General features: G+C 35.8%; 1 protein-coding gene across 1 annotated transcript in view; it reads right to left on the reverse strand.

Moving 5' to 3' along the window:
* Positions 1–12,500, reverse strand: part of gmcl1 (germ cell-less, spermatogenesis associated) — a 29,904-nt gene that overhangs the window by 6,463 nt on the left and 10,941 nt on the right. Inside the window, 5 exon segments of the mRNA NM_207050.1 lie at positions 5,623–5,763; positions 5,839–5,929; positions 8,799–8,883; positions 8,974–9,039; positions 9,113–9,225. Of these exon segments, the coding sequence (NP_996933.1) occupies positions 5,623–5,763; positions 5,839–5,929; positions 8,799–8,883; positions 8,974–9,039; positions 9,113–9,225 (496 nt within the window).

Consider the following 12,500-nt stretch of genomic DNA (forward strand, 5'->3'; position numbering starts at 1 on the left):
TACAAATTATGTACAATACTTGTACAGCATTTATTTATTTATTTTTAATAATTATTTTTAAGGGGTTTTTACCTTTATTGATAGGACAGTAGTGATATAGAGACAGGAAAGTGTGGGGAGCAGAAATAGGGGAAGGATCAAAAAGGACCTCAAGACGGGAATCGAACTCGGGTCACTGCCAGCACCTCGGTGCTATGTGTCGACACACTAACCACTAGGCTATTGGCGCAGACACTAGTACAGCATTTATTAATCAAAGTTCAACATTTACTAATACATTATTAAAATCCAAATTGATACTAGTTAATCCACCATGAATTAATGTGAACTAACGATCAACTGTATTTTCATGAATTAACCCTAAACAATATGAACAAATACTGTAATAAAAGTATTGTTCATAGTTTGTTCTAGTAAATGCATTAACTAATACAACATTATTGTAACATGATACCAAATTTACAAACATTTTATAAATATCATGTTTCTATAATAAAAAAGACATAAAAATACATAAAACATTTTTTTTTTAAATGAAGATGTACTTTTAATAGAAATTCCTTTATTTTTAAACGATTCATATTTTAAAATGATTCCTTTAAAGTTCTCCAGATAAAAACGCTGGTTTAGTGTTTTTAATAACGTTAAAAATAGGGCATAACAAAAGTATATGTTAAACAGGTTGTTTGATATTGCAATATTGACATTTTGGAGGAACTACACCTCAGAGTAAATGTCCATAAGTGAATCTTGTGTTTCCAAAAATTCCCTGAATCGGGCTCAGGCACGGTTCACTTGGCCGGCCCTGGCCTGGTTGGAGGAGGTGTGTCAGAGCCATAGACTGTAAAATATATGGACGTAGTATCCGTGACGTCACTCATAGGTTTCTAAAGAGCGCAAAAGAAGCCACAAGTAGGCGCGGCCAACCGTCGCCATTTTGTTTGCGCGTCATCACACCCCCGGCGGGGTGCCAAACAAGGGCAAAGAGGCGGAGAGTGAGCGGAGCTACAGACACCTGCTGGCATTTAGCTTGGACCTGGTTCAGACACACTTTACTTTGGGAGAAACGCTTAATACTTTATCACCTGTGACTCGTTTGTGTTCTGACCACTTGTGCTTGGTTGTATACTATATCAATAAAGTGTTTAGACTTTTAAAAACACTGCTGTAACACATTGAGCCACTAAACATTGTTCTTATGATGTTTTTCAACAGGAGGAAAACGCAAATTACTTCCAAACACTTCAGATATAGTCTGTGTTAGTTAATGTAGGACTATTGATGAAATCCAGCATAACACTGTATGACAACGCTTCAGATGACTGTTCTAGAGCCTACAGCTAATCAATTCGTCAGATTCTGGAGTGCATTACAGCTCAAAATATAAATAAAAACGATAAATGATCTTAAAAAAAACGAATACATGTATAGAGATGGTATATAAGTATGTAACTTTACTCACATGGGAAACAGAGGCCACGTGAATGGTTTGTGAGCACAATTAAGTGCACTCAGCATGCCATGCCATCTAATAATTGTAGGAAACAAGTCCAAAAGGCAGTTGACTGTGTAAAGCCACATAAAACAACACAGAAATACGATAAATATGCCGAGTTCAGTGGCTAATCTGCCGGATTCAGCTGAGGTGACATGACGGCGACAAACGAGACCTAGCTGTCAATCAAGTGGCCACGCCCTTAATTATGCAAACTTAATATAACTTAATATAAAGGAAACGGATGAGTTATAAAATAATTCACCCCCCTCACAGTTGTCATGAAGGGTAATATTACCTGTATTAACCAAAATCTTTTTTTGTACCAGGCTGTAAACACCTTCTTTCTGCTGTAAAGTTGGCCATTCTAACAGTGGGCTCAATTGAAATTTGCTCTATTTTGGAGCCAGGAGCGGCCAGGACTAGCGGAATTTCGGATGAATTGCAGTTTTAGTTACTTCCGTATTTGCTTCCTGAGAGAGAGCGGGAGGTTGCCGCTTGGTCAGAGCGCGGTTCTTTTGGGCTTTGGCGCAGTACGCTTTTGTGTGAGTGCAAAACGTGCTTGAGCTTAAAACTGAAAGCGAGATGTGACTTTTAAGGGACTGTTTCATATAGATTAATTAATCATTCTTACTGTTCAATGAATGCAAACTGTCATAGTTTATTAAAGGGGTGGTCTACTACGATATCATATTTTAAACTTTAGTTGATGTGTAATGTAGCTGTGTGAACATAAACAGCATCTCTAAATGTAAAAAGCTCAAAGTTCAATGCAAAGGGAGACCTTGGTTTTTACAAAGTTAGCTTAGCAAAGCCTACAATGAACGAATTTTGGGGACTACAAAAAATACTTCCGCCCTGTGTGAGATCACAAAAGTTTACTGCGCACACACACACTGCACAGCTTTGGGCCGTGGCCAGAGGCGCTATAACATTATAGCAGAGATGGAGCTAAAAATGCATCCAAACCCTGCTGTCTCCACACAGCTTTGTCTGTTTCTGTATTTGGGTTTCCAAAGGACACGACACAAAGACAGAAGTGCTTACAGTTCAATATTAATTATGTTACAGAGAATTATAAAATACATAGCAAGCATGATTTGACAAAACAGCTCAAGAATCTCTCCCAGGTCAGCGCTGGATTCGGCTAAAATCTCCTCAAAACAGAAGCTGTGAGCTACAACCTGTAAGTGTTTTTGTTTGTTAAAATCGATCATGACATGTACAGTGTCTAACGTTAACCGTATGCTGTAGCAACGATGTAAACAATTGGTAATGCTGTTTTGCACTGCAAATGATTTAGCTACAAATTCATATTTATCAGTCAAACTGCTGTAAACACACACATTCACCAGCGTGTTCGTGTCTCTCTATGTGTGTGCGACTGTGCAGTGTTTCTCTTTAGGCAGCTTTTCCATGCGTTTTACATCTCAGATAATGAAGTCGCAAAAGACATGTTGATAATTCAAATTTCTTACACCTGCATATTCCAGATGTATGTGAAAGACGTTGTGTAATGCGTTGAGTTAAAAAAATACAGGATAGCTCACCTAACTTGTGTAGGAGCAGAAAAATAAATCAAGGCTCACACAGGTCTCATCCCACATCTTGTGCTTTATTCTTCTGTCACGATATATTACAGAAATCCGAGTACTTAATCCGAGCATTAGAGAAAAAGAATGTCCTGCGCACATGCTCTTGTTACAGAAAGTTCACGCGTTCACACACATACATAAACGCATGCAATAGCGATCTCTCTTAAAGGAGCCGCACCCCATTTTGGCTGACTGTTGTGACTGATGTTTGTGACAGCAGAAAAGCGCATGCTTGTATGGGCGTGATGTGGAGCCGATCCGCGAATCGCAGCGCATTATGACGATGACCATTCAGAGTCACTTGAGGGCGGGCCTTTCAGAGGAAATAGGAAATATCAGTCGTTTTCATCTTAGCTGAGTAGCTGTATTTAATCAAAGCGAGATTTATGAAAAAAACATGATTTCCTTCAAGTGAAACATGAGCACACATTGCTTTGCATCTTATAAACACAACCAAGTCCTAAAATTACATTCTGGACCACCCCTTTGAAGATGTAAACCCCTCACTGCACGACAGCTGCACCTTCAGCAAACCTCCTGTTTCCTGCAGCACGAGGACATTATGATTGGTTATGAGCGTCAAAAGTGGCTAATCTGTTCGGCAAAATAATTGACTGCGTGTCACCGCATCACAAACAACTTAAACAATATAACTAAAGAAATCTACACTGTGCTGAGCGAGAGGGATTACTGACCAGCGCATTATCGATGATGCAAGCGTGCCCAGGCCCGAAAGTAATGTGAGTGCAGGCCGTCGGGGGAGATGGTAGCATGGACAAGTGTGCTTTGGCACAGTTCAAGGCAACTGTACATAGTGTAAATACGCCCTTGGATATTGCTTGATAATAACAGCAGGTTTGGCATGCTGTCCCAGCAGAGAACCCTGAGCTCGGAAATAATTGAGCCCAGGGCTCCCTCCTGGTCAATGAGCATGTAAGGGGGTACGAGATTAGGGAGTTCTCAAGAGCTCCCCAGGGTAAAAGACAAAAAAGGAGGAAGATAAAGATAGCAAAGTAGTTTTGGACTGGCTAGTTATAGTGAGTTTGGCTTAATTTGATTGATTTACTAATGATTACAGATGAGAGACCAGCCACGATCAATCATATCTTGTGCTTCTCTCGAAATCAGTTTGTGAAACTTCACATCTTGTGTTAACAAACTCATCATGTCTTGAGTTAAAAGAATAGATTTTCTTCCTACTAAAAGCTGCATTTAAATAAAAACCCCATTCTGCTTTCCATTTGTTTAGAATATAGATTTATATTATTGGCTTTAAGTCTTTTTGTGTGTTTGCATAATTATACATTCAGACTTATTAATTATTCATTAATTATTCATGCCATATCAACAGCATATACAAATACCAACACTGATAAAAGTTGTTTCAATGTGATTAATAATAAACGGTAAAATCCCTCCAGGATAAACCTTTTTAAAAATTTCCCTTAAAATATTTCCTCAATAAAAATGATCTCTAATATCATTTAAAAATATATATTCTATTAAAATATTGTATCATTAAAATGCTCCTACACAAGTCACAAATAGCTTTTTTCCCTATACATTCAGACAATAAAAGAACGCAATGTGGTTGCAGATTAAATATAATACATGTAAAATAAAAGGTTAGATATAAATAAATTAAACCTCTGACCTAAGCTTCTAGAACAGTGGTTCTCAAACTGTGGTACATGTACCACTAGTGGTACGTGGGCTTCCTTCTAGTGGTACGCCGATGAATCAAATGTGTCATATGTACATGCTACATAAATTTAAATAAATTATCAAAAATGATTTATATATGAATATGATGACATAAAGCCTACATTTATGTGGTCCAGGTGCTGATAAACATTTTTTTTTTACTTTTTAAGAACAGTAACCTACCATTTTTAACTTTTAAAAGCACATTTTAATTGAAATGTTCTTAATATTAGGAACTAATATGCCTCTTTTTTGAACTGTACAGAGCTTTAGCTGCTTTACTGGACCTAATACACTACTGTATTTCAATACTACTCATTATGGTGGTACTTGCAAAGACAACTTTTTTCTGAGGTGGTACTTGATGAAAAACGTTTGAGAGCCACTGTTCTAGAACTAACCATCACCTTTATAACTAGGGCTGCAAAATGCATTGAAAACAATCGCTTTTGAGATAATATAGTATTTTCGTAATTACAATAGTATATGCAACATCCATATAGCAGAAAAGTCCAATCAGTTTAATTCAGTTCATGTGCTAAGCATTTGTGTGTTGCATGCATAGATTATCTAAATCTGACCAATCAGATATGGCCTTACTGTCTTTATATTCGCCTGCTCTGTAGCTGCTAATATACTATTGACTAGACCGACCCAAATATGATCCTACTACCTGAAGATTAATACGTTTAAATATTAATGTTAATAAAATGGTGGGAATAGAGACACAAGAGAAAAATAAAATATAAATTATAATATTTAAATATATTATAGAATATAATAAATCTAAATGAATGGATGGATTAATGTGATTTCTCTGAATCTGACCGGGAGGTAGGATGTTGTCCCGTTCCAGCATGCGGGCTGAGGCCAGGTCATTAATGATGTACTGCAGGCGGATGTGTCTGAACACAGGGACGAAGGGCATTCCATCATCTGTGTTTAGAAATGGCTCCACTTCTCCAGCATCTGTGAATGAGAGTGACGGTTAGAGGAAGATTGCAGAAATATATTCATCTGTATATTTCTATATATGAAACGTACCACTTCTTCTTTTACACAGCCAGGCATCTGCATCCAGCAGAAGTTGCTTTATTGGACCGTCCCAAGATGGATTGAGCTGCAAGAACATCCACTGAAAAAAGAAGTGTACTTTTAATGTTCATAACAGACCTCTCAGTCACTACATATTATACATGATTGTGCATACACACACTTAACACATATTAGATGCATCTTTTTTGTCATCATCTTTGGTAAAAAAATAAAATAAAAATAAGGTTATGAATAAACATTCTTTTTCAATTAATGCGTATTTATAAATTTATGTATACACTTATGTTTAATTTTTCAAAAATCTATTCACAATAGAGCTGCACAATGTATTGTTTCAACATCGATATCACAATTTGCAAACCCGCAATAGTTACACTGCAAGATCTACAATCCCAATTATTATTATTATTGTTAATTATAATTAACTAGTAACCACAGTTCAGAACACCTCACTTGTGGATTCACTAGAGCAGGGTTTTTCAAAGTCTAAGACAGTGGGCCTCCCTTTTGACACAACTTATCCATTGGCGCCCCCCTCCTCCCAAACACGCACACACACACACACACACACACAGTATATATAAAGACACAGACAGATGTCAAACTGTTAATTCACTTTTATCATCATTTGCATGAAAGTGCAATTATTTACAGAGTAATAACAAGTATTTTAATATAACGTTTTTAAAACTAGGATGATGGTTCAATATGAATAGAACAGAGCCAAGAACTGTCCATCCCAGTCAAAACAGTTGAAGTTTAGCGGGTCTCATGCTGTCATTAGCCAAAATATCTTGACAAACCACACATAAAGGTCGTGGTTCATCAGCTGGTCCTGTCCATGTAAATCCTAAACTCAAATACAGATCATCATATCGTCGTCTTTTGGGTTTAAGCCCTGAACTTGAAGGCTTTGAATCGGGGGGTCTCAGAAACCGATCCATTGTATTAGCAGGCATATACCTGTATTGGCAGGCTTGCCAAACAGAAGCGAATTTACAGCTATAGCCTTCTGGGTAAAAAAGGTTTTCTTATTTTTGACGTATTATTTTTTTAGCTTTGTTTAATTAAAACGTGTAAATATAATAACAATACATATAATAATTAAACTTAATAATTATATTTTTATTATATAATATTTTTTTCCAGCGCCTCCCCTGACATGCTCTGGCGCCCCCCAGGGGAGGCGCGCCTCACACTTTGAAAACCCCTGCACTAGAGTTCAATCATAACCTAATAGGGATATTAAAGCCTGTGCCCATGAAATCCATCTGGGCATAGGAAGTTGTAAAGTTTATCACTTTAATGAAGATTGTGTTAGTTAATTTATAGAATGAAGGCTTTACAATGTTATTTTACATTTAGTTGTTGGATTTCTGTAACCCAATACTGTTAGATTCCATCATAACTCAAAAAATGCTTTTTATTAAATTTTTTAATTTTTTAGTTTTTAGTTTCTTTTATTTTGTATAATTTATGCAGATGGACTTTCTTGTCAATCATCCATATCAATGTTACACACACACACAAACACGCACACACGCACGCACGCACGCACGCACGCACGCACGCACGCACGCACACACTAATATATACAGACATATACATATATACAGTTGAAGTCAGAATTATTAGCCACCCTGAATTATTGGCTTCCTTTTTATTTTTTTCCCTAATTTCTGTTTAATGGAGAGATTTTTTTCAACACATTTTTAAACATAATATTTTTTAATAATTGATTTATTTTATCTTTTTCATGATGACAGTACATAATTTTTTACTAGATAGTTTTCAAGACACTTTTATACAGCTTAAAGTGACATTTACAGGCTTAACTAGGTTAATTAGATTAACTAGACAGGTTAGGGTAATTAGGCAGGTTATTGTATAACCATGGTTTGTTCTTTAGACTATCAAAAAAATATATAGTTTAAAGGGGCTAATAATTTTGTCCTTAAAAGGTTGTTTAAAAATTTAAAAACTGCTTTTATTCTAGCCAAAATAAAACAAATAAGACTTTCTCCAAAAGAAAAAAAAATTATCAGACATACTATGAAAATTTCATTGTTCTGTTAAGCATAATTTGGGAAATATTTTAAAAAGATAAATAAATTCAAGGGGGGGGGGCTAATAATTCTGACCTCAACTGTATATACATAGATGATTACCGGTTAACAGCGGTTCGGAAAGGTCAAGGTATTAAAACAACAAAAATGTTTTGTTATACAGTTTCTAAGGTATATGTAGAGGGTTTTTTCAGTGTTTTTTATGTGTTGTAAGGAAATCTGTGTTTTTGAAGCTATTAAATATAGTAGAAGTTGATGGTTTATTTTAATTATGTAGCCTGACATGTTTTCTGATCCAAAATATAATAAATGTTTCCTAAAATGTAACATATTATGTTAAATGTGGGAAAACGTTGTTGTTTCTAACTCAGATATTTAAAAAGAAATTATTCTACAGCAGTAAACACAATACCGCGATGCAGTGATATTTTTATCCAAGGTTATCATACCATCACAGAAACCTATACCGGCCCATGCCTAATATTTATATATATATAATTTTTAAATCATACAAAATAAAAGTTTTAATTGTAGCAAAGGAAGTATTTTAAATAATCAATTTTATTTAAATGACAAAATAATTAGATTATTTTTATTTTGGTAGCCGTAATAAAACATATAAATACATCTCATTAAAAGCCCCATAGCACCATTAAATGCATGAAATAAGCAAACATGTTACTTAAATCATTTAAACATTTTAAAATATCACCAACAATACAAAAACTATTCTTGAATTCTTCCTTTAATCAAAATGAAAAAAAAACAACACTTAAAAACATTTCTGCTTCTGAAACAGCATTGAAAATTTATGAGCATTAAGCAGGTTATATTCAAATGTTTTTCTTAGAGAATTTATTATAATCACATCCCATCTCCTACCTTCTTCAGTGCCGTGTAAACATCCATCTCTACTTGCATTACAAACAGATCAGAGGACTGAATGAGTTGCTCCATAATGTCTCCCCTACACACAGATATTCAATGAGATCAACCATTTCTAAACACCAGACACTTCATATGAGGTCAGAGACAGATGTATATATTAGTACTGTACCCGAGCTCCTTCATTAGCTCCACATTCTGATGCGTCATCAGGTTATTGAGGAGCCACTCTAAACATCTGCAACATGCAACAGCCTCAGTAAAGTGTCAAGTGTGTTAAAGAATTATGAAACTCTGAAGGGATTACTGACTTCTTCATGACGGAGTCCAAGCCGTACATGGTGGCCGAGTTATAATAGCTGCACACGGTCTTCACATTTACATTCTCCTTCATGGTCTCTCCACACTGCTGGATCAGGCCATCCTGAAAAAGACAGCAAAATAATAAAAATAATAAAACTTAAAACACACTCTACATCACTAATTACAGCAGTGAATATCATGGCTAAAATTGTATTGGGTGTTGTTATAAGGTTGCTTAGATGCTTTAATTGCAAATGTACCACAAAGTGCTTTAAAATGGGCAGTTTTGTTTGATGTGTGCAGTAACTGAACTGAAACATGACAGGACAAGATGTATAGTAGCTCCTCCCCCTTTTAAAAAACAGCCAATAGCCTTTTGTTATTACATCTTTGCCAGTAAGAGTAGCCCACGGCTTTAGAGATGCATAAACAGACTTGAATTTAATATTATGCTGTAAAATTGCTGCAGAAAATAACATAATAGATTTTATAACTCATTTCCTTTCTCTTTGCTATGATGACATGAAATAATTTTTAACTACTTATTTTGCAAGATATTGGTATTGAGCTTAAAGTAAAAGTTTAGAGCTTAAAGCAAGGATGACTCGGTCCTGGAGGGCTGGTGTCTTTCAAAGTTTAGTTCCAACCCCAATCAGACACACCTGGGGCCTCATGTACGAAGACTTGCGTGGAAATCATACTAAAACATTGCGTACGCACAAAGCTGTAAATGTGCGTACGCAGAAAAAAATTCAGATGTATGAAACATTGTGTACGGCGAATCCCACGCATATTCTTTTGTACATCCGAATGAACGTGAAACTGAGCGCAACATGCACGAGCACAAAACCCCTCCCTGCCTCCCCCCCCATATGAATATGCTAATGACTCTACTTTGGCAAAACCCAACGAAAAAGCAATGGCAAAAGCAAGCATAAAGAGAAACTTTGAACAGAATGTGAATTGGTGGTGCTGCTTTCGGAGGTAGACCGAAGAAAAGCGGTGTTATTTGCAAGTTTGTTCTCCGGAATAAACAACAAAAGAAAAAAATAGAGTGCGAGAGTTTAGCTGATGCGGTTAACACAGTTGGGTCAGAACATCGCACTGAGTGAATTAAAAAAGAAATAGTGTGATTTATAGGTGTAAAATGTTGCAGTACTCTTAACAGTCTCAGTGGCGCAGCTCGTAAGACGCATATCAACATGTTTTGACACGTTCGAGCATGAACTTGGGTCGAATCCAGCGTCTGATGAATTCTTTCTTCTTTTTTCCCCCGCTACATATCAGATTTTGCCAACTATTTATCACGAGAAAGACAAGTAGGAATCATTAATAAGTTTGTGCATCAATTTTATTTGCACATTTATTGAATGGAAATGTTTCTGATTCACGCATGCAAATTCATCTTCAGATAGTGTCTTTATAGCAATGAGCGTGCAGTAGATCGCTCAGATTACATTGGGAAAACAGGCGACCGCTGCAAATTGTGCTTTAATGTTTAGCTGGTCAAATGTATGGTATGGAAACCTTATATACCTGCTAGATGAACCCGTCTCATACAGCTGCCATTGCAAGGCTCAGACACTTTGTAGAGAGGAATTTAACACAACTGCCTCTAGGAGTCGCCAATGGAAATAAAACAGACACGCACAAAAAATGTGCGTATGCCAGCCAAAAAGCTGCCGTGAAGCTGCGCACATTCCCACTTTCAGTTCATTGTTAGTAAATCCAAACGTGAGCGATTCTGAGCGTGAAACCTGGCGTACGCAAAGTTTTTGTGCGTACGCAGCATTGATACATGAGGCCCCTGGGGTCCGTTCTTCATACGTGGATTACTCAGTTAGCTGGATTTGAATGTTGACGATTTGACACGATCCAGGATCGTTTCGTTCTTCAAAGCTGATCCGAGCTGTCATAGCAACAGTTCTGGTAGATCAAAACTGCTCTGCAGCAGGCTTAATTCATATAAACAGGATTAGATCAGCTCAGTTCATGCAAAGAAAATACTGAAAGTATGTAACAAATGCTGATATTTTCTTACTTATTTTCTTATTTTCTTATTTTCACTATATTTTCTTAGTTATATACACTTGGGAAAATAGTAACTATTTTTAACTATATATATATATATATATATATATATATATATATATATATATATATATATATATATATATATATATATACACACATACATACATACATACATACATACATACATACATACATACATACATACATACATACATATATATATATATATATATATATATATACATACATACACACACACACACACACACACACACACACACACACACACAAACACACACACACAAGTAAAAAAAAAAAAAAAAAAAAAATATATATATATATATATATATATATATATATATATATATATATATAAATATATATATATATATATAAATAAAACTTGCAATCTGCACCCCTGAAATGAAAGTACAAAGACTGCCACCAGGTGGTGCAAAGAGAAAACTTATTGATATAACATGTTTAGATCGCTTTAGAACAATTTGTGTATAATAAAATGCACAATATGTGATTTTTTTAAAAAGCAATAATACATATGCAGTCATAAACATGTTTTGATTGTTAATATGCCAGTGATTTGATGCTTCACAAAAGTTGCAGACGCTTTTTTCAATATCAAAATGCTTTTGTAAACATCCAGTTATTCTTTACACCGATTAAAAAAACGGCTACCATAATAAAGAAAATCTTTTCCCAATGTAGAACTAAATACACCGATATGCATTGAAATACATGATGAATACTCTTGACACATGACAGTGTAAAGCCTGCAGCTCACAACAAATGTGGAAGGTTATTGCGTGTCATATTTAACAAACCGTTTACTGCTCATTTGATGTAATTTTGCTCACATGGATAATTGAATATTAATCAGATGATGTCATTACGTTGATGTGCCGTCAGCCAATCGTTGCATTGCTGATCATGATCTTGAGGATCGATAGATCTGTCCTTCACAATGCACGCAGCGATCTCAGATCAGTTCATCCAGACATTCTAATCTGACTCGAGAACTTTGGTTTAAAGAACCAAATTAGCGAGAGATCAGTTATCGAGATGAAAAGATCCAGGTTCTGCCAAATCATCTTGGATAATTTAAGCGAGGTACGAAGAACTGACCCCTGGGCTAGCTAATCAAGCTCTTACAAGGCATTCTAGAAACATCCTTGAAGCTGTGTTGATGCAAGTTGGAGCTAAACTCTGCAGGACGCCAGCCCTCCAGGACCGAGTTTGGACACCCCTGGTTAACTAGGCTAATTAAGTGAACTAGACAAGTTCAGTTAATTTGGAAAGTCATTGGATAAGAGTTGTTTGTTTTGTAGCCAATTGTAAAATATGAAT

The sequence above is a fragment of the Danio rerio genome, chromosome 10 (assembly GCF_049306965.1).
Source record: "Danio rerio strain Tuebingen ecotype United States chromosome 10, GRCz12tu, whole genome shotgun sequence".
Classification (NCBI taxonomy): Eukaryota; Metazoa; Chordata; class Actinopteri; order Cypriniformes; family Danionidae; genus Danio; species Danio rerio.